The 22,973-nt window shown below is 38.4% G+C and overlaps 1 protein-coding gene across 7 annotated transcripts in view; it reads right to left on the bottom strand.

Moving 5' to 3' along the window:
* Window positions 1–1,576: 1,576 nt before the first annotated feature.
* Window positions 1,577–22,973, bottom strand: part of CD36 (CD36 molecule) — a 35,007-nt gene continuing 13,610 nt past the window's right edge. For all 7 annotated transcript variants that reach the window (XM_058804575.1, XM_058804579.1, XM_058804578.1 and 4 more), the window contains exons 3-14: window positions 16,853–17,013; window positions 14,543–14,687; window positions 13,223–13,405; window positions 12,991–13,082; window positions 12,514–12,560; window positions 10,118–10,187; window positions 8,118–8,305; window positions 7,173–7,291; window positions 5,827–5,900; window positions 5,065–5,119; window positions 4,699–4,863; window positions 1,577–3,968 (exon numbers count right to left, since the gene is read on the bottom strand). In XM_058804575.1, the coding sequence (XP_058660558.1) occupies window positions 4,699–4,863; window positions 5,065–5,119; window positions 5,827–5,900; window positions 7,173–7,291; window positions 8,118–8,305; window positions 10,118–10,187; window positions 12,514–12,560; window positions 12,991–13,082; window positions 13,223–13,405; window positions 14,543–14,687; window positions 16,853–17,013 (1,299 nt within the window). In that variant the 3' untranslated portion in view covers window positions 1,577–3,968. The remainder of the gene's footprint in view (window positions 3,969–4,698; window positions 4,864–5,064; window positions 5,120–5,826; window positions 5,901–7,172; window positions 7,292–8,117; window positions 8,306–10,117; window positions 10,188–12,513; window positions 12,561–12,990; window positions 13,083–13,222; window positions 13,406–14,542; window positions 14,688–16,852; window positions 17,014–22,973) is intronic.

Genomic DNA, 22,973 nt, shown 5'->3' with positions numbered 1-22,973 from the left:
AAGGGTCTCAGCCTGGTGTTGTCCAGGTGGGCTGCAAATCCCTTCCTGCTTCAGGTACTGCTGGGAGGGGGTGAAACCACTGAGCATCAAGGCCAACTGATAGGCAAGGAGGGAACACAGAATGGAAAACAAATAGCATTTATTTATAAATGCAGTTTGCATTTGGTATGCGCAAGTCATTTGTCTTTCTGGTTTCTGTTTTTATATGACTAATGAGAAGAAAAGAAGCTGTAAGTGTATTTTATTAGTTATTAAATTTATTGTTTTATTATGCTGATGTGTAGACCTGTGAATAAAACAAGCCCTCCCCTACTTTCACAGTTAAAAGAACACAGAAGGCATTAATTGTATTTCTTTTTCAGGGTATAGTAGAATGTTTGTATTACCTTAACAGACCGTGGTAGGCGAGGTGGGAAGAGCAGGTTTTAACACATGCTTTGAATGCATAATTACAGTTAGAGATCAAGAGCTGGCACACCAGCTCTGGGTGTTCAGAGCCGACTTTCACAAGCAATTATCACACTTAAGGACCTGGGGTGGGTGGGGAACGTGAGGAATGGGCATGGCCAGTCTTGCCTGACACCCAACCTGCTGGGCCAGCGGAGCCAGGAAACGGTGTTGTAATGTGCACTGGATGTGCCAACAGCATCCTGCCAACACATCCAGCTCAAGGCATTTGGAAACAGGCCTCTCTCCCTGCTTGGATTCCTGGGTTTGTTTTAGAATTGCCTCAGTTTAGACATGCTGGTGCTTACCTTGTTCCACAAAGTCTTCTCCTTTTCGTGATCCAGAACATAAATCACAGAATCAAAGCGTACTGAGGTGGAAGGAATCCACAAGGAACATTGAATCCAGCTCTTCAGTGAATTGCCCACACAGGTATCAAGTGCACAACGCTGCTGTTATTAGCACTGGGTTCTGACCAACAGAGACAGTGAATGCTGTATGCCACTGATATTTCTAATGTAGCACACAGAAACATGCCCTTCTAGGGAGCTGCAGCATGCCTGAGCAAAATGATTTAACAAGGTTAGCCATAGCCTAGAGTAAATGCAGGGAGCCCCTGACACAGGGAATGATTGGCATCTGACTCCATTGATTCAGAAGGCTGAACAATTGCTTTATTAAACTATATTACATTATACTACACTATATTAAAGAGATACTATACTATACTATACTATACTATACTATTACTATTATTATTACTATTACTATTACTATATTATATACTAAAGAAAACTCGTGACTGTCTGCCCACAGCCAGGACGCAGCTTTGACCCAATAGGCCAATTAATATAAACAATCATTACCAGAGTCCCATTAAGGACTTACTTCAGGTAAACAATCTTCCCAACACATTCTACATGTGCAAAACAACAGGAGCAGCAAGTAAAGATAAGAATTGTTTTCTCTTCTTTTGTCTAGGAAAAAAACGGAGAGAGAAAATTATCTCTCTCTGTTCAGAGAATCTGAATGCCACAATAGCCTCAGTTATTTATCAATTTCCAAAAGTGGTTTTCTAGAAAAAGAAAACATACCCCAAAATACCAAGAAAAGAGACACAAGAGCTTAATTATTCAACACAGAAGGCTTTATTTACAATTAAACATAAGGATATCTGAAAAAAATATTTGAGCTTTATTTGTATTTTCATTAATGTTTCTAATGAAAGTTTACCCTGCACTGTTTGAACAAATGTAAATACTTAACATTAGCCTTAGTATAATGAATTTACAATAACTGTAACTGATGCTTTGGATGAAGTAACTAAAAATTACAATTCAAGTGCAGTCTAGGTGCTGGACACAGCTTAAAAGCCAAAACTTGCATTGAGATCAATGAGATTATGCATATGGACAAACCATATAAAATTTGGCCCTGAGACATTTAACATCATGGCCTGACTTGCTGGATCACTTCTGCTGGAGCACCACATAGCTCTAAATAACACTAGTAAAGCAAAGACTAACTTACTGACAATGTACTTGAAGTCAAATAAAATGAGATTGAAATGTTAGCATATCAAAAACTACAGGAGCATTTCTGTTGTTTCTTTCATGTTAGATCCTGACACAAAAGATGTTTATTATAGAAAGTTGGTTTCAGATTCTGAACCCCAGCAGAGCTGTGTTTATCTCAGAGGAGATGTGGCTTAAGGACTTCAGCTGTCCCCATACTTTTTGACCAGTCCATAGGACTCTAGGGATTGCTTCAGTTGTGTCAAATTGTCCGCAGGCTAACATGGGAACAGAGCATCACGTATGCCACCAGCAATAATGTGAATATAAGAAAAAGGTTTTTTTCCATTGACTAGCCAGCACCATGAGTAATCAAATACACAGGCTGAGAGCAGCCCCTCCCTCTAGGGTCACACCAGCTGCTCACAGCTGGAAGGAGAGTGCAGCCACGTACCTCCTCACAGACCTCACCTGCAAGAATAATGTCTTGGGATTTCTGTGACTCATCAGCTCTACTGATAGCTACAAAACTTTGTCCACAAAGAACAATGCAATAAAACACCAGCATTATGGTCAGTTGGATTTTCCCTTTATTTCCAAAGATAAGAACACCTTACTAAAGATATCCAGCCAAAGACATTGTACTTTATTAGCAACTTTCTGGTTTAAAGTCCATTGTAGCATTGTTTCCAAACAGCAGGTTGTGACAGGCTGGCCCTGTTTGATTTCCCTTTTTCTTTCCAGCTCCTAAATAAGGGGATAAAAGATCCTAAACAAAATCTTAGAAAATGCTAAACTTAGACTCTTCTGAATTTATTGAATCCATGGAAAGAGACGCAGCAACATTCTGCATTTGCCCCATTTACTGTCAAAATAAAACACAGCATTCAGATCAAATGAAAAAGTCAACTATTTATGGGGATGCCAGTGTTTGCTGCCTGTCTACAAGCTGATGCACCTCATTAAACAAATGGTTGTACAAATTTCCTTGTGGCAGATGGTTTATCAATAAGTAATTGGGGCTACTTGTTTTCATTTATGGGCTTCTATAGCAAGTGGAACCCTCTGATGTTTGATCAAAAATCATTATCTCAGTCCTTCCTGTCTCTGCAGCATTTTGGAATATTTTCTCTTGTCCTGTCAGGTGACATATCAGACCATTCTCCAAGGGAGGCCTCGGGCCAAGTGGGCTTAGGGCAGTACAGAGGCTGTTCAAACAAGAGCCAGAAATAAAAGCTCACAGGAGACAATGGGAAGAGCAGTGGAGCAGGATGGGAGTTAGGGAGTGGTTCAGATTAACAAACAGCTGTGGAGCCAAATGCTGATGAGCTCCATCAGCATATGGATGACTGTGGTGTGTCTGTGAGCCATGTCCGTATAAAATGCATGAACCACGTGTTTTAGTAAGTCTTTTATAAACTTCATGTATTACAGTTAGTAACTTTACATAATAAACTTCACATTCAATGCAATTCACATCCCTGAATAGAGGACAGAGAGCAGTACTATGGCAGCAGCTTCCATTCCTTGAAGGAACAGAGGGAAATATTGCAATGAGAGCAGCTAGAGCACAGCGTGAGCTCCAAGTCGTTGTCATTCCCAGCCTGTGCTCAAAGACGGAACATCAGCAAGCGGCTTTCGTTTCCTTGCAAATCCAGAAGAAAATGAGTAGCAAGTTGCATAAATGGCAGAGGGTGGACTAAAATCCAACTGCACCTTGACTTCAGTCTGCATGACTGCAATTTAAAATGTATAACAAGTTTCAGATAAAGTCTTTTGATAGTGTAGTTTCCACAGTGGCCTCTTTGGTGATGTCAGAAGTGTGGACTTCAGAAACATCAGCTTATTTGGGTTAGTAAGCTGGTCTTCTCAAAATGGAAAAACATGTTGAGTTCCATAGCACATGAGTTGACTGTGCCTTGAATCATACCTTTTGTCTCTGAATTTTAACAAGCTGCTTAGCTGAAATATCAAATAAACACTGACTGCCTCTGAAGTTCTTTTCACCTGTTGTGAAATAAAATCAGAATTCAGCAAGTCTTCAGCTTAAGAATACCTCTTTAATACAGCATACTTTCCACCATAATGTTGATGTCTCTGCAATTCTTTTAAATAACTCCAATAATGTGTTTGCTTCCCCAGGTATCAGCACATTAATCCACCACTTGGTCAGTCTGCCCCATACTACTAATGGGAGTATATTTCCTCTGTGGGCTAGGTATGTCCAGCAGGTGCTCAGACTGACATTACAGGGATGCACCACTGAGAGAAATAAGTGAGAAACCAGCACTCAGTTTAGTGCTGAAAGAATAGAAAGTGTCATTCACAGTGGGTTCTCTGAACCTCAGACAGGGGGATGTCCTGGGAGAACACAGCAATCTGCAGCTGTGTGGCCTCTGTCTCAGAAAGGTGCTGGAGGGCACTTCTCAGCAGTTTAACAGCCTTGGACTAAATGTCAGTCTTAAGGAAATCACAACAAACAAAATCACAGCAAACAAAAATGTTGCTCTTCTGATGAAGTTCCCAATGACCTCCCCTGAGTTAAGAGCATCCTGAAAGATTTAGGATGGGAAGAGAATTTGAAAATATCAGGCCAATTATCTGGATGATTTCCTACAGAACAACTACAACAGTGAAAATAACAAAAATAACAACAGTGAAATAGGTAACGATTCTGAACTCTTAAAACCCTGAGGAGAAGTCACTGCTGAGGACTGAGCTGTTAAAGGTTACTTACTTATTTTAATTTCTTTGACCTGCATATGAAATAGGAGCCCAGGAAGGCCAGGAAGATCACGGAGCCCCCGATCATCAGCGCCATCTGCAGCGTGCTCAGCATCTGGAGCCGGCTGGAGATTTTAGATCTGAACATTGCTGCTTTCTCATCCCCAATAACAGCAGACTGAAACAGTGCAAGAAAAACACATCACTGAAGGGTACATATGCAAGACCTCACTTGCTGAATATATTCTTGGTGCACTGCAAATCACAGTGTGGGTTTAATCACACAGTTTCAGAGCACTAAGACTGGAAAAGATAGGTATTTATTTTTTGGTTTTTTGTTTCAAATGAGAGAATATTAATAGAAATAAAATATACTAACCTCATTTAGCCAAAGAATAGGGAACACATAGGGTTTTTTAACTTTTTTTAAAGGACTGAAATGAGAAAAAAAATACAGCATGTTACTTTCAGTTTCCTACATGAGCCCACTCTCTACTTAAACATTTTTTTCTTCTCTAACTATATTTCTGTCTTTCAGATGTACCTTTTAAGTATACTTTTGGAGTGAAAAAAAACCAAACCAAAACTACAATTAATAGCAGCCATTTTATATATTGGGCAACCATAATTTCCTGTCTAATCTTCTGTATATGGGCAGTCAGACACAGAGAGGGATAAAGATCTGAGTGGTGTTCATATGTACAAGATGCTGGTCCACCATATGTACAAGATTTTTATCTATGTGCATTTGGGCCATTGAAGAGGAGAAAAAAAAACCAACTAGAGTCACATTTACCCTTGTGATAAACCATCTAGTGACAGGGAATACATAAATTCTCTTTCTCATTGGATTTATTACAGAAAATAATACAAGTTTGTCTTTCTGTTCATCCTCATGGCCCCATTTGGGTATTATAAGAACGTTATTTTTAAGAAAATTTTGCCTTGTAAGCTTCTGTAGGGAAATCAAATGTGTTTTAAAATATCTGGGCAGTGTCCTGCTCAGGAAGATTTACTATGAACAAGCTTTGGGGAAGTATTTTTATTCCTGCTTCTTCAAGACATTTCTACTGATGCTCTCATACACCAATCAGCCCAATTAAAAAATTCTTTAAAAATAAAATAAAGAAGTAGCACTTACTCAATTCTGGTTGAAGGCCTCACAAGGAGGTTTACTTGCAGCCTTTTTGCAAATCGTAGTGTAAAACCAGTCACCTAAAACCAATGAAAAACATCAAACAACACATTAATTTAAATTTCTTAATTACATGCCAAAGTCTATATATGGACTGTGTCAAAAAGCACTTTGGGATTATTTTATCCTTATGTTTTGAAGGATTAATTTTTATGAAATGGTAATGTTTCTAAGGGTTTCTCATTTCTCACAGAAGTTCTAATTTTGTGGCTTTACCATAGTTACTTTTGTAATTTACATTTAAACATGAAGACAAAGTTAAATCAGTCATGGCATATTTCATATAAAGATATGATTCAGGGGTTTTTTCCACCAAAAATAAGCTAAATTTTCTTTTTCGAAATGAAGGATATTTAACTTGCATAGGGCTGAAAACAAACCTTTCACATCTGGACAAACAGATGTATACAAAGGTCAAATCTTTTCTTCATATCTTTCTTCTACTCTGTCTTTCACAAAAATGGCTGTGATTCTTGAAAATTTTGTGTAATATTTAGGAAAATCTGGTTGATGTCTCTATTTCAAATAAGGTGAAACAAAGATTTAACTTCATTTCTCCTCACTGAAGTTACATAGCTTAATTGCCTAATTTTAGTGAGAAATTATTAATTTTATTTTTTCGTTCACAGTAAGAGCAAAATAGAATTTTGGAACCTTTGAGTTCATCATACAATTCAGAAAACTTTGGTAAGTACACTTAAAGATCTGAATCACTGAAACAGAAATTCAGGTAAATTTTTAAGAAGTCAAAATAAATTCATTCTGTTTGGGAGATCTGCTGGACAATTCAAGTCACAAAGACTTAAATTAGGTCTATCTGAATCAGATTCTCCAGAGTTCTAGTAATAGGAAATAAACCAATCTATGTTTATTTAGTTTCAATTGAGGTAGTAATTATCAAAAAAATTCCTAGTTATAGATTTTTTATAAAAAAACCAAGTGTAGAAGAAACAGAAGTTTTTTCATAGAATATAATTTTCTCAAAGCACCTGAAGATCATAGAAAAGCTACAACATACTTCACAGTTTGCAGAACCTATCATGTTCAATCCCATGTTCCCAAAAAGTAAAAACCAAAACAGATTTTCCAAACTTTGAAGGTCAGAGTGAGGTAAAGTTTTGCTCTAAATTTCCCCTGCTGAAACCATACCACTTTGAGAGCAGACCTTAGAAAAACAAGCATGAAAATATTGCATCTTCTGCTTGTCCCTCTGGTAAAAGGCACACTCTTCTACTATTAAATTTAAACATTGCATGTTTCCCAAGGTACGAGTATTAAATACTTGGACTTACAGGCTCTATGTCTAGATATGTCTCATGCTCCTTTGCATTTGGGCTCAGGCCTTCCACGTCGTTCAATACAGATTCACTTGCATGAAGAAAATGAGGAAGAGAGATATATACTGGTTTTTCTATTAAAAAAAAAACAAACAAGCACTCTTGAACCATTAAGCCTTGCTTTGGCATTCATCTTCACATGTCATTTCTAAACATAGTCATGTATATAGATGTACAATCTTGATAATAATGTTAGTAGTCTAGCCCCACCATCCAAAAAAATCCCAGAAACAAAAGCCCCAACCCAAACCAAAAAAACTCCAAAATTCAAGAATTTTTGTGATTTTTTTGCTGTAAAGAGGAAAATTTGCATAGTGAAATAAACTGCAGTTACAAATGCTGCTTGTCTTGTGCCTACACTGTGGAGCTGGCAGTGCTCCCATTCTCATGCTGAGGTGAGGACATGACTGTCACTGTCCCTGCCCACCTTCATGATCCTGTTTTAGCCTGGAGGGACCTCTCACAGTTCACTGTGCACAAAATGCAGACTCAGTGTGTATTTATTTTACCAGCACCACACTGAGCCAGCATTGTCTGTGTACATACATGCAGCTGCGGAATTACCCACCCTGCGGAGTGTGTGAATTGCCTCAGACACAAGGTGCTGAGCTATCTCTGGCTTTTACACAGTGCCCCTCCTTTCCTTTCTCTACACGCACCCCTGCAGTTTCAGTACACAATCCACTGTACCCCAACTTTGCACTGCACTATCTAAAATACAGAAAAATCATAGTGCTCATTTTGGGCAACGAGGTTGCGGAAATGTGAGGGGTCTACAAGCAACCTGTGGAAGAATTCACAGACAAACACCCTGGATATCAGAGTAACACCCCAGCTACAGCCCAAGTGTCTTGTCCCCAGTTCAGTGGCTTGTGTGGCAGTACTGTGTCACCACCATACTTGCTTTGCAGGCACTGATGTCCAGGACTCCAGCTATGGTGCAGTTCTTTGATATTTCTGCATCCGTGCAGAAGCAATAATTGTCTGGGACTTCAGTTGGCGCTGCAAACGCTTCGCGAGGAACCACAAAACGATTCAGCGTGATCCCCTTCACAACCTGCTCGCTGTGGAAAACTCCATAGATTGACCTGAACACAAAACAGGAGAAATGCGTTTCAGCGTTTTGGATTAAAAGTCTAAATTTGTGGCAATGCTCCTGAAGGATCTCCCCAGCTGCCTCTCTCTTAAAAGAAAGAACCCCCTCCAGGGACACCCAATGTCCAGGGTCCTGCCACACTCTTCAGCAAATTGTGGGGGTGTTTCTCTGTAATGGAGAATATTCCACACCTTCTCTAAAGGATGTACCATCTCAGAGGTGAACATGACAATACACAAAACAACAAACAAAATTTCAAATACTCATGATAAACAATATAGACAAAACTAACAAATTAATTGAGATCTCTTTTCCCTACACACAGCTACATCCGCAGTCATTCTGAGGTTTTCGAAAGTTTCTGGACTACAATAGAGATGCTTATCCATACAAAGCATCTCTGACACAGTTTTTTGCTGACCTTAGGGTAATCTAAGCTTTATGATGCAGATAACATCTTGCATATAACCTTATTCTGTTGCATATGAATCAGAATACTACTTAAGCTTCTTTTTGCTAATTCAGTATCAGCTGATGCAGAGGTATGGTTGCTACACAATAATGCAACCAGGACACCAACACTTTGTATTGCAGCCAAACAGAAGAAGAGTTTTGCAACATGGACAGAACAATTTTTCCTGACTCTGCTTCTGCAGGATCTTTGGACAGTTGTTATTGTCCTTTACTGTTCATGAATTGTGAGAATTACATGGCTGGAGGGATCTCTCAAACTGTGAGTGCAATCAATCCAAAGAATTTTATCATTTCTCCTCTGCATAGAATTCTGTTTTCTATGAATTGGGAAATGTTTTCCAGTTTGTGGATAAAATTTCTTCACAAAAACATCTTCATATAAAAACATTAATCTTAAAAAAAAAATCACCACTCTGCAAAGCAAATGACCCACTTTAAACCTAGTAAAAAGGAAGCATCTGTTTCCAGTCAGCAAAATAAATAAAGGGTTTGAACTTCCCAAAGTAAATATACTGTGATGCACTTTAAATCTGTAATATTTCTTTCAGTGATCCCACTGGAGAACCTGGGGACACTGGATGGCCCAGCAGAAGCAGCAGGCTTAAAAGTCATCAGCACGGGATGAAATAAGCAGGCTTGTTTGTAAATACATAAAAATAAAATATGTAAAAATATCCTGTGAGAAAACAATTTTGAGTATCTATTGAATGACAGTACACACTGTTCTGCATAAATGATTTCTTCCAGACATGCCTAAGATGGACTTAACCGGACCCTGCTGTACCTGTTGCTTTCTCAGACCAAACAAGGCCGGGTCCTGACCTAAGAAGTTGTTCATGACTTTGAATCCTGTGGCCCTCAGTGCCTTTTAAAGTCATCTAACAGCTCAATGTCATATTTTCCTGAATATACATCTGCAACTGGCTGAAATAAAGTCTATTTTATTAGCTACTTGAAATAAGAGTGGTAGAATCAGGCTCTGAATCACATGCACAACGCAACTTTAGTTGGGTTTTAGATGAAAAGTTTATGCTGCACTGCCTGGTTGACCTGAGCCCAAGCACAGCCACTGCAGCCACCCTCTGAAAACAAAGAGCCCCCAGAGGCACACCAGGGTGAGAGCCCTCAGAGGCACACCTGGGTGTGAGCCCCCAGAGGCACATTTTGGTGTCAGCCCTCAGAGGCACACCAGGGTGAGAGCCCTCAGAGGCACATTTTGGTGTGAGCCCTCAGAGGCACACCTGGGTGTGAGCACTCAGAGGCACATTTTGGTGTGAGCCCTCAGAGGCACATTTTGGTGTGAACACACTGCAGGGAGGGAGCAGCCTACCTGCAAATGTCAGAGGAGAAGAAGCGCAGTACCTGATCCTTCTTAACAAACGGTGGGAAGGATGCTCCATCTGTGGGTAAAAGAAAACAAGAGCTTGAAAGCAATTCTGCTTAGAAGACATGGTTTAATTCCTAGCTCAGTACTCAGTTGTTACTTTCCTGTAAAGCTGTGATGAAAGTAAACAATGTGAGTCATTTGTGGGAAAACGTTTATGTAAGTTATTGCACATTGACAGGCACTTCACAGATAACATGTAATTGTTCTTGAAAGTGAGCCAAGATATAGCAGCTTTTTTTTTTTTTGCCCCCAGATTTGAAGCTATATTATCAAACCCATTTAAAACAGAGGATATTAAAAAAAAAAACAAACAAAACTGCTTAATATGAAGCCAAAACCCTGTTGCCATTGCTTCAAGGCTTATGCACCTATGTTTATAGACCTAAACCTTTCTAAAGATCCTTGAGTCAAATGCAATCATGACACTCAGTGCTCATAAGAAACACACATTTAGACTTCAACACTGTCTATTTAATAATCAGTGCTAAACCTTTTCCATCAAAGATTGCTCAAGCAGGGCTCTAAGCTGAGGCCCTTCTAGAACTAATGGAGAGGAGGAAGCCACTTCTAGAGCACAAATCCACATCACTCCATGGTAGAAATGCAAAATAAGTCAGAGGAGCAGCACTTTGGTGTTGTTTCTCTCCACTTGCTCTAAAAGAGTGCAGACACCCAGATTTGTATTTCTGCATTGCAAGCACCCACAGTTATGTAAGAGGAGCCTCTGCCATTTTCCCAATTAAGGTGTTGTAACAAACCTTTAACGAGTACATTTGTTAGTTTTTGCAGCAATTTCTGTTTAGTTTCTTAGGCAGCAGCCATAACCAAACAATTGCAACCATCTGTGATGTCTTTGAATCACAGTTGGCAAGAGCACCAAGGCTAAATTACACACTGCCACTTGCCCACTGCTGACAGAAGCACTTTTTAAACACTCAAAATCATCCTAAGCACACACTCTCTTTCTAAATCTTGGCATTCTTGTAAGGTTGGCAAACATGGAGTCCTGTCAAGCCCCATACAAATACACTGTTTTATATTTTTATCTTTATTATCTTTATTTTTATATTTTCCTATACCTGTTGAGCTTTTGTGTGAAAGCCTACAAGATAAGGTAGAATTCTCACACTTTCAAGATTTTTAAACCTGTTACGTCTTCAAATACAGCAATGTCACACTGAATGACCTTGTGAACTGTGCAGCAATCTTTGCTCACAAGTAAAAGCTCATTTTAACTATACTGGAGCACTTAATTTGTTATAGCATATGTTTATTCCATCAGTTACAGAAGAAAAATAATCAAAAAAGTTGACCCTGACTAAGAAAAACATAAAATGCCACACCCCATAAGAAAGAGGGGAAGTCCTAGAATGTAAGATAATATTGTTTCTTATAAAATTAATTATGTGGTTTAAAAAGGAACTAATCCTTCGTGGCTCATAGAGTTTTGGGAAATCAGAATCTTGTGATATATTTTAAATACTTCAAATACTTTGCTGCACAGTCTGGGTTAAAAGGAAATTTATCTACACCAGGTAATGCAGAATGGAAAATAGAGGGGAAAAAATCCAAACAAAACAACCCAACACAAAAGCCTTCATTTACTGAAGGTCTGGAGCTTTCTGCAAAAGCCTTCACCAAAACACCTGCCAGCCTCAGCTCTACAGATTGTGGTGCCCTCACAGCAATGCTTTCACTAACCAAAAAGAAAAATATCACCTTGAACAAATATATCTCAAACAACTCAGCTGTTTAACCATGCATTCCAAAGGAAAATTCAAAAATATGTGTCTGTAGTCTATTCATCCCAGTCTAAACTACTTTTCTTCTTCATCCTTTTTCATTTTCTAGAGATCTACAAGCCATTCATCTGACAGCCTCCTCTTTTATTGCCTTAATTTCTTTTCATATATAAGGATATCCATTCTGCTGCATTTAATTAAATTTTCAACAGTGTAAATGAATGTCCATTATTAAAATGCCAAGATAATTTTCAACTACTATAGCAAAGAAACAGACTCTTAATTATATTGTCATATGAAAATAATTAGTAGAAACAAGAGAACTGGATAATTTTGTTTCTCTTCCACATTTACTCTAGATGTAGAGGCTGTGTGCATGCATAGATAAAATGATGTGCAGTAATAAATAATTCATCTATTTTAATAGATACACAAATATGCATATACCATAGTAGTAGTATGCATATATAGAGACATTTAATATACAGAATACAGAACTGGCAAAGCCCAGGGTAGTTAATTTAAATATTGTATCTCATTATTCCCTTGAAATATCAAGAAAAGTGTTGAAATTTTAAAAAGCTTTAATAGGCTCACCTGTGCCATTTACCATATCACAGTGGCCTTTCCAGTATGAGAGAGTCCTGTAAGATAAAATAAGAATCATGCTGCATGTAGTAGATTTTGCCATGTAAGTACTTTGATTACCTGTATTACCAATTATAACTGTTCCTGGATATCCTGACCCATTAGCAAAGGCACAGGATAGAGATGTTCATTAATTCAGATAAATTACAGGATCCATTAGAAGAGGTTAAAAGGAATCTATCTACTTAAGAGTACAAAACAGAAGTAAATACTTGTATCAAAGAATCAATAACTGTCTTACGTCCAAGCTCCTAACAGAACTACTGAAAACTGAAAGAAAGTGATGGTTTTGCTAAGCCCAAGGTTGATCCTGTTTCATTTGAATCATTGTAGTTTTTTCTATTTATCTATAGCTCTTAGTGAATCAAGTATTTAAAGCCATACATTGAAAATGTATTTTTTTTTTACTCTACAATGTTATGATACCTTTGATTTTTATAGCTTTCAATTATTGCTGTTTTTGTAATATCTTCTGTCCCAGTATACACACTGTACGGTCCATCAGTTGTCCCATTATACTGTAACAGATGCAAGAAGAAGGAATAACAGTCAGAAATATTGAACAAATTTAGAGCATTCTCTTCCTCAGAGCAGCTTTCTTAAGTTTTATTCACAGAATGATAACTGAAGGCATTGCCTCCTCACTGGTTTCACTTACCGGGTAGAAGACTCCCACAAAAGACTTCACACCAGGGAAGGGGATGCTGTCTAGGAAGGGATCCGTGTATCCCCACAGTATTTCGTTGACTGTTCTGTTCTGCAGTATGGCTGCATTGGATTTTTTAACCCAAGAGTTTATTACTGATTGCATGAAAGTGTTTGGGTACACGGAAGGTACAGCCTACAATGGCAAAAAAATCAATGTTTAGTATAAAATTCTGCATGTGCTTCGAATTAAAATCACAGAGACCAAGTCCAAGAAATGTCTGCCAAAGCCAGTTCCCAGATTTACAACTCCCTTGAAGTTAAGTTTCTACATAAAACTGACACTTCTTAACAAAACAATTACTGGCCATAAGTTACACAAAAGCAGAAAATGTTTCTTGACTGATTACTTGAGTTCACTAGATCAGCCCTAATCACAGGATGACAGAACAGCTGAAGTTCTCAGGGAGCCCTGGGGACCCTCTGCTCCAACCCCTGCTCAAGCAGCACCATTGAGAGCCAGTTGCCCAGGACCATGGCCAGATGGGCTTCTGCATAGCTGCAAGTAATGATTTCCAAGAAGCTGTGATCAGATCTGTGATCAGATGATCCTCTGAAGTGCCCTCCAGCGTGGGCTCCTCTGTGATTCTGTGACTGCTGGTGTGGTTCTATTTTGTATTTGCACCAACAATCTTCATACTCTGCCCCTTGCAGACACCTTCTCACAAAAATCCTGAGCACTCATGCAAACACCAGAAAGTTGGTGCAACACAACCAGGGCTGAATATAAGTAACAAAACTGTAAATATTAGTCAAAGGCAAACATTCTCAGCCTGTGATAAGACAAAAACACCTGGACTAAAAAGGCTCTAGCACCATTCTCGGTGAAGAGCCCTATGTTCTTTGAACAACTAATGCTCAGTAGGACAGGAGAGCTCCAGGATTGCACCTTGGGGCCCGGGATTTGTGGTGGCAAGATTTGTGGTGGGTGTGGGAATCAATGCAGCCTCCCCTGCCAGGCAGACCTGAGGGTATTTTGGAAAGAGCACGGCAAATCCACCCTGCACTCTTCGTGCTGTACATGAACATGTTGATGCTCTCACACAAAGGGAACCCATCCACAAACTCTTGATTTATTCCCATATTAAAATTGATTAGGAGGATGTTTTTTGAGCTTTGAACACACTGTGGTGTCCCTGCCCACAACAGGAGGGCTGGAACTAGATGGTCTTTGAGGTCCCTTCCAACCCAAACAATTCTATGATTCCATGAACTTCTCCCCTATTCCCTCAACATTTGTATCTGGGCATTATGGCTTTTTTTCTTTACTTACTACAACAGCGAGGTTGAGGACGGTCAAGGTGTCATTTTCTGTCCCAACAGACAAATCGGGTTCAAAACTAGCAATATTAGGCAACATGTAGGTTATCGTGCCATTCTCACCTTCCGTGACATTTTCTTTGGGTAAATATCTCACCCTGGAAATACAAAACACAAACAGAGAATATTTTTTATCTTTGAATTTTGAGAAAACACATAAGTATGTCTGACTGAAGGATTTTGAAAAGTTGATGAATATTTTAGTAAAATGAATGTTGAACATTTGACTAACACTAATAAACTTTTCATGTGATTACATGTAAAATCCAATTTTCTGCAAATATTGTTCTTTTGGAAATACTTCCTTATTGGCAAATGGAATAGTCTTTCTTGGTACTAAAATAAAAGCAAGTATTTCCTTTATATTTTTATGTCATGAATGGACCTTATAATTGTTTATAATTTTTAAATGAATTATGATTTGTCACACTTCATAAGCTGGTTGCATGTAATTAGAAGGTGGTGCATGTAATTAAAAGGTGGTGACACAGACATAAAAACTCAGATATTTAATCTGATAGACTTGTCTTGCGATGAAACAGGTTAAACCCATAATGTTACTTTGATGATATTTAATATGATGTAGAGGTTTATAAGCAATCTTTCAGTCCCACTGAGGTTCTGCCAGTCATGCCCTGGCAGCAGATCTCTAAGGTACAAATTTCTGCTGCAGTTCTAGCTTTAGCTCCACTCCTCCAGTCCCACCCTCTTGCTGACCCCTCTGTGGGACAGCAGCCAGCAGGGATCAAATAGCAGCCTGTGCTGTAGGTCCAGAGAGCTTATCACAGCTCCATCCCAGAAGGAATCTTTAAGATATTTCAGGATCTGATCTTCCAGCATGAGTGCAGGGGGGTACAAAGGGTACAGAGAACATTTCCCCATGGTGCAGATGTAGCCACTGCAGGTGGGTCTCACCTGAAGAGCACCTGGATCTTGGCTTCTCAGAATTGGTTTGCATACATGTAATTTTAATTATTGGCCTAATGTGTAGAGCACCCACCTAAAAGCTGGGAGAATTTTTTTCGAATGTGTTTTTGAATTTTCCTACACTGTAATAAATTATTAACTATTTAAAGGGAGATTGAGGGAGAGACTCAATGTCACAGTTACTCAGGTAGACCAAATATCCTAGGAAGGCAGCAGTGAGAGGAGCCTTCATTTCATAGCCATCATTTCTGACTTAGTCAGACTTAAGCTTCTGGCTGAGATTTGTCCCTGAGAAAAAAAGGCATCATCATCAGCACCAGAGTAAAATGTTCCTGTTTGGTGGGAATTCACCTTCTGCAGTATTTCTTAACCATTCTTTTCTCATTCCTATGTAACCCTTTCCTCTGTCTTCCCAGGTACTCTGTGAAACAAAATTTATCTCTTTCCATTGAGAAATAAGTAAGTGTTTAGGCATAAAGGCACTTTGGCTGAAGATGCTGAAATGGAAAACTACCCTGTGAATATCATATACATCTCTAAAGTTATCAAAAAAAGAAATATTTTATCATCATAGGAAAACAATTTCCTAACACAGGTGCCAGTGATAGCAAATATAAGCTTAATATAACCTTAAGATAATAATATAATTAATTCTATGATCATTAATACATGATTATATATTACAATTAATTATATATTATAATTGTGTATATAATTATTAATTATAATATATAATTAATATAATAATATAATTAATATAATATAAGCTTATGAGCTTCATAACTCAGGGAGTTTCAGCTAGTTCTATGTCAGCATCACATTTAATATTAAACAAATAATAAAACCTTCCTGCATCTATGTCCTAGCTAGTCCACTCAGAAAAAAAAGAATGCTTTTCTGAGCAAAATTTGAAAAAAAGAAAAGCTATTGACTAAGAAAGTCATAACGGTGAAAAAACAAAACCAAACCACATTATTAAAATAAGTTATTAGTAATGCATGGATGATAAGATAATCTCTTGGTTTTGGGACATCTGGCACATTTTCTCCTGTTATAAAACTGGTGAAAATGAAACAGGAAGGAACACAACCATCTCCGTGATATTGTGGCTAATGAATTATTGTTTTTCTCAAGAGCAAGCAGCTTCACATCCTGTCACCTATCTCTATTTTTGTTTTCATTATGTTAGACACAATCCAGAAAAAGTTTGGGATTCCTGTGTGTAGCTGAAATTTAGGCATTTTTGCCATGTCTAGCTGAAGTATGATGCTGGAATTTCAAAAATAAATTTTATCTGAGTAGATATGATGTCACATATTAAAGGGTCTTTTCTTACCTGTATGTGTAAGGTCCTCTTTGTTCAAGTTTTGGTTGAGCCCCCTCCTCAATAACCTCTGAAGGATTTACCACATGGAAAATCCAAAATTCCCTGTAAACTGTGCTTCCTGGCACAAGCCAATTTTGAAAAGCAGTGGTACCATTGACAATGACAGCTTCCTGAAAGTACAAAAATCAAAGTTAAAATTACCCACAAAAGAAACAAGTGAGAATTTGCATTTGCTTTTTAGGTGATTGTTGAAGATTTCAAAGCAAACAGAACAAAAACACCATTTCAGCATCAATATGAGGTGTAGAGTCCAGTTGGCAAACATCTGGAGGCAGCTTGACATTCCTGCTCAGAGCAAAAGGGAGTCCTCCAAAAACAAATGAGCACAACAACTGATACAATTGCTGATGCAGCCAGTAGCAAATCTTCCCTATTGCTGTGGAGGGGCACTCCCTCAGTTCTCAAACACTTGCCAAAATCACTGATCATTTATAAATCTTTGGTGACTGAATGATACCCAGAAGGTTACAGAATCCATAAACTGCTTCTCATATACTGAAAATAGCTCAAGGGAGGAAATGAGAGTTTTGTCTGAGCACTTTTCAGGTTCTAGATAATTTTGCACCCAGAGAAATCACACAGTGCTCTTGAAGGACTTTTTCTTTGACAGAAAATTTTTGTCACCAAGACTGAGACTTTCTAATAAATCTCTCTAATTCTGACAACATTTTATTAGGAAATTTTCCCAGATCTAAGGAAGAAGGGACAAAACAGTACACCTGGAAGCCCTCTAGAGGAATAATCAGCTTCAAGTCAGTGCCACATATGGCAAATGGCAATTCAGGCCACAGGACTGTACAGTAAGAAGAGTTTTAAAATATGTAATTAGGGAAATGCCTGCTTTGCCTGGTCTGTATCAGGCTTCTTCTATGGGATTTTCCCAAACCTTGGGATAATATAATTTTTCCCCTTGGTGGTAAAGATTCATAGAAGTGTTTTTCAATAAGAAGAAAACTCTAGACTGCGTGCCTCCAACATAAAAGATGCCTTTTCTTTATTAGAGTGATTGAAGATGGATTAGCTGATTTGCACAACTCATAAAGTACAGAAATTAAAAGCCTCTAATTTCTCTAGAGAGCAAGGGAAGATATTTTAAATCAAAAGTTGCTATTTTTTTTCTAGTTTAAGTTTGTGCCTCTAAAGTTCACTTGGCAATCACCAGGTAAACAAAATAGTTACTGCCAGTTAGCACCTCCTGCAGCTAGAAACAAATATCTTATCTTGGAGAATAACACAGCCAGGGTTCTGTCTGTGAAAAGCCTTTGTATGGTGCAGTTGCAAACACTTTGCTGGTGATGTAAAGCCCTGGGCTTGCTGCCTGAATGCCTGCTATAATTTATGTGAATTTGTGTGAGAGGGAAGGAAACCTTTCTGCAGCAATTGTGATATCATCTTGAGGCCTCGCACTCAAACCTCACAAGGTCAAAGACCTGTGACCCAGCATGGGGCAGATCACCTCCTGAATGAAGAGGGAAAAGCTTACACGGCTCAGAAATCGCCTTCCCAGTTTCCACGGAGAATTGCCCCAAGAATCTGGGAGAAGCAGGATGATATGAAAAGTGCAGCTCAGTCTGCCCAGGGTCTGCCTGTGATCTGTGCTCAGCAGGGTCCTGAGATGGGGACAGATGCCAGGATCTGACCTCCAACTGTGTAACTGGAGCGGGCAAATTGTTACATTTCTAGCACAAATATGGTCAAGAAGACAAACTAATCTCTCTAGAAGACAATACTCAAGAACAGAGAATAGAGAAGTTTCAACCTTGTGACAATAGATCTTTTTACAGATCTTTAAGTGGTGTTGCGTACATTTCAAAATTCTTCCCCTCCATCCATTCCCCTCCTCTTTTTAGCCCTCTGCCAGGGGCTGGAGTAGTGCAGATGATCTGCCAGCTCTGCCAGTGCACTCTGCCAGATCACAAAGTGTGGATTTGCAGCCCAGCCTTCACTGTGACACTGATGTCACCGAGGACACCCTTGGGGAGCGCTTCAAGGGTACAACTGATCTAAACTGGCAGTCAAAGGGGCAACTGGCCCTGGCAGCCCACAGCTCCTGATCTATCTATTGCACCAGCTCTTATGCCTCAGAGAGCTGTTTCTGCCTGCCAGACAGGAGGAACATAATTCCCTTATTTTTTTTTTGCTTTCTGTGTTACCTTTCTACCCATTAGCCATTTGGCTCAGGGGTCTGTGTAGAGGGAATCAGCATTAGAACATGGGAAGCAGCAGGACAAAAGAAGGAGGGGGAAGGAAGATAAGTCCATTATTTTCAGTGGCATTTAGCCATTATTGTTAACAATATTTCTCCCACAAAAGAGGTGTGTATGATTCTTTGAGAGTGCAAATGGTAGGTTAAAGTGGAATAAAAATCTGGAGCTCTTTTTCATGTCTTCAAACTAATACCCTCACACCAGCAAGCCCTTTGTTTTTACTGTTTGATCACGGCTGGTCTATCCTTAATATTACCCCCCTCTCTGGCTGGGCATTTATATATTTCCCTAATAGCACTGATGTGCTTTGGGATGTTATGAGAGGAGGAGCAATTTTGGAAGCTAATATGCAACAGATAGTAGAGAACACTTCTCAGCTCCCTAATCCATCTGCACCAGCTCTAACATCTCAATATTTAATGCAATAATTAACTTCTATCAGCACAAGCAGCTGCTCAAATGCCATTGCCACACAGCCAAGTTCATACCACGACCCAGCTGTGCAAGACTGAGTGAAACCAGTGGGAACTTTGACCCTTTTGTTTCTGACAATTTCCCCCACTAGAGATGGGTCAAATAGTAATCCATAAATTGAAGAAATGCTGAGCAGTCAGCAATAGAAACTTGCTGTACTTTGCTGATTCAAAGTAAATGAAGCCATCATGATTTCTGATGAAGAAACACAAAATTTAAGAAAAAGTTTCTGTCTTGACAAAGAATCTGGCCAGATGGCAAAAGATACCATTTTCAGGGAATGTGAAGTGTCACAAGTACTTTGGACTGTAACAAAATTGTGTATGTTGCCCTGCCAACATAAACTGGAGGAAACAAACAATACAATTCTGTAAAACTGAAAAAGTAAAGCTCAAGAAAAGCAAATAATCTTTCCCCATTTTGCAGCTGGAAGAATGACTCCTATTACTTGTTAAATGATGATTATTAGCTTATTGCTAGCCTTTCTTCACAGAATTTTTTTGATCATAACTTTTATTTCTTTTCAGTCCTTGGTAACAGAATTGTGGGACTAAATAAAGCTTAAAATTGATAATATGGGAATATGTGTTGTGTTCTGCTGAGAGCCAGCAGTTGCTTTAGCTTCATTAGTTTGTGTAAAGAAGGCAAATGAATGTCACAAAGACAGTTTTAAATTATATATAATCTGGCCAATCACAGATATATAGAGACAAATGAATAAACATAATAATAGCTATAATTGAAGGCCTTATTCATAAAAATAACTGAGACTAAGCCAGTACAGCACTGAGGCATTGTGGCAAGTCATTCTCCATTCTGTATTATCAATTCATCAGGAGTTCAATATATTAGGTGTTATTATGGTTTCTGTTCAGCTCCTGAGCAAATGCACTCAGGTGGAAAGCAGATCTTAGAGAAGTGGTGATAAAGGTTTTTCTAGCAAATTAATCCACTACCAGTAGCTTTGAGTGGTTAAGGCTAGCTGGGAAAAAAACCCATAATGGAAGTGATGGGATGTTTGCCTAAAAAGATAATATTGTTTTACGGAGGGAAAGGCAAAAAGTAGAAATTGAACCATGTCAAAATATTTTTTTCCAACAATATCAGATAAAATCTTTCTGATTTGTTGCTTTGAATACTTCTTTCCTTTATTTTTTTTTTAATTTGAGACATGATTATATCTAGTATTAATGACAAAAGACATGATAATGTTCAACTGAAATGTGTAGAGTCAATTAAAAAGGTGTATTTTATAACCTCAAGTAGAGAACTCTGAAACTTCCATGTTTCACTCATAACTCTACTAGAATCAATTTTCTAGACCCCTAAGACCTTAATGGAAAGTTCTCTCCCCTCTGGACTGATTCAGTGTTCGTAGAAATTAGGACAGGACTTTTGCCCTTTGCTCCTGAAATCAAAGGCACCTTTCCATGAATAGTACCAGGGCTGAAATAGTTTAGCACTAATCTCCTTTTGCAGATCCCTGCCAAGGTGCTGCTGCTGCTGCTGGTGTCATTTTTCAAGTGACAGTTTCTTTAAAGAGCCTTGAAAACAATTCAGAATATAAATATATATAGAAATGTACACCCACACATATATATATATTATGCATATACACACATATATATCTATGCCATTTTTTTTAAACTCTGTCCTCTGCTGGAGGTTAGAGTTGAAACAACTTATCCAAATTTTTGTAGACACAGGTAAAGCATTCTGAGGCTAGCAAACATAGCCGAGCGCTCTGATTTGAGGCACAGATATCTGATAATGAATTGGAACAAATGAAGATGTGACATCTGGGTGTTTTATGTTACATGAACTTTGTTTGGTTTGTCCACTCATGGGCCGCTCATGAGCACCCACCCAGCAGGAGATAACAGCTGACAGAGTGTCCAGTTCCTAAGGGCACCTGAGATTTTCTGTACACTTGCAGATGCTTTCATTTTGCTTCAAAAACAGTTTGCAGCCCTTTCAGCACAATATACCCTGCTGTGTTTACGCTGGCTAATCTCTCAATGACTGCAATAAAGGAGAAATGAGGCTGCTAAAGTGTAAAGATGTGTGCTTAAGGGAAGGTTAAGAGAAACATGGTTAGACTTCTGCTTCTAGCAGAAAAGGACAAAAAACCCTATTGATTGTATTGCTTTTTGAAATTAAAGTGCCTCCAATTCATTGGGAGATTCTAGAGAAATTCATCTGGACTCAATTCATCTTGCTTTCGAGTAAATTGACTGCAATGTTATTTGACTAAACCTTCCTAACAAGTTAATTTAGGACAATTCATCTTGCTATAGTACAGAGTGTCCTAAAAGTATTCAACATTTGTTATTCTAATCCAGCAATAACATTTGATACGAGCTTACATTTCCAAAAATATAGAATTGGTCCTACTACCGTGCAATAGACTAGAACTTTTTTGAGATAGGATGGCCAGAGGAAAAACTAGGGGTCTTTTTTCAAACTTTGACTGTGAAGAATTTAAGACAAGATTTTGTCTCTACTGTTTGTGTCTGAAACAGTTTTTTAACTTTCATTAGACATATGGCATACTGAGTTTGCACCCACTGGGTGAGGACATCTTTTAGATTTTTTCCTCATATGAGTGCAAATGGAAATAACATTGATTCAGTGAGGCTGGAAAAGACCTCCAAGATCATCCAGTTCAAACTTTGACTCCAGTGCTCACTAAACCACATCTGGAAGTGCCATCTCTACTAATGTTTTGAACCCTCCAGGGCTGGTGGCTACAACACTTCCCTAGGCAACCTGCTCCACATAAATGCTTACAGGCCATATCTGAAAGAACATCTCACTCTGTTATTTTCCTGTCCTACGGTCACTATTCTTAAGAAATTCCAAAGAAATTTGTCATGGAAGCTGGTCTGTTTCTACCAAGATTTTCCATTAAAATTACATTTCCAAAAGTGAAATAGTTCAGAAAAAAAAAAGTATTTTGAGCACTCTCTGCTTGGCAGATCTATTTCCTTTGCAGTCAGCTCTATATTTGTCTTAAATATAACTGCAATGAAGAACAAATTTGTTTTTATTAACAGACCTTTCATCAACACGGCAAAATAAGAATTAATTAAATTCAAGTCCCTCTAGAGCATCTGCTGTACTGATCACATATTTCAGCCGTTGTACCTGGGCCCATCTTCTCTGAAATAGAATTGCCTAAAGTCTTATGGTGTTTCTGAATAGTCAGCACAATAAACAGAAAGACAATAGTCTGGTATGACTTGTGCTTAGGAAAAAACATCCATTTACTTAAGTAAATAAAGCCTCTGCAAATGTACTATTTTATGTTTTATGTGATTACTGGCACATTTTATATATATATATCAAACAAGTTGCCTTGAAATAGGTACAAGCATCTGAAACATGAT

Source organism: Ammospiza caudacuta, chromosome 5, assembly GCF_027887145.1.
Source record: "Ammospiza caudacuta isolate bAmmCau1 chromosome 5, bAmmCau1.pri, whole genome shotgun sequence".
Taxonomy (NCBI): domain Eukaryota; kingdom Metazoa; phylum Chordata; class Aves; order Passeriformes; family Passerellidae; genus Ammospiza; species Ammospiza caudacuta.
The sequence above is the reverse complement of the archived record's forward strand: the minus strand, read 5'-3'. Positions and strand labels throughout refer to the sequence as shown.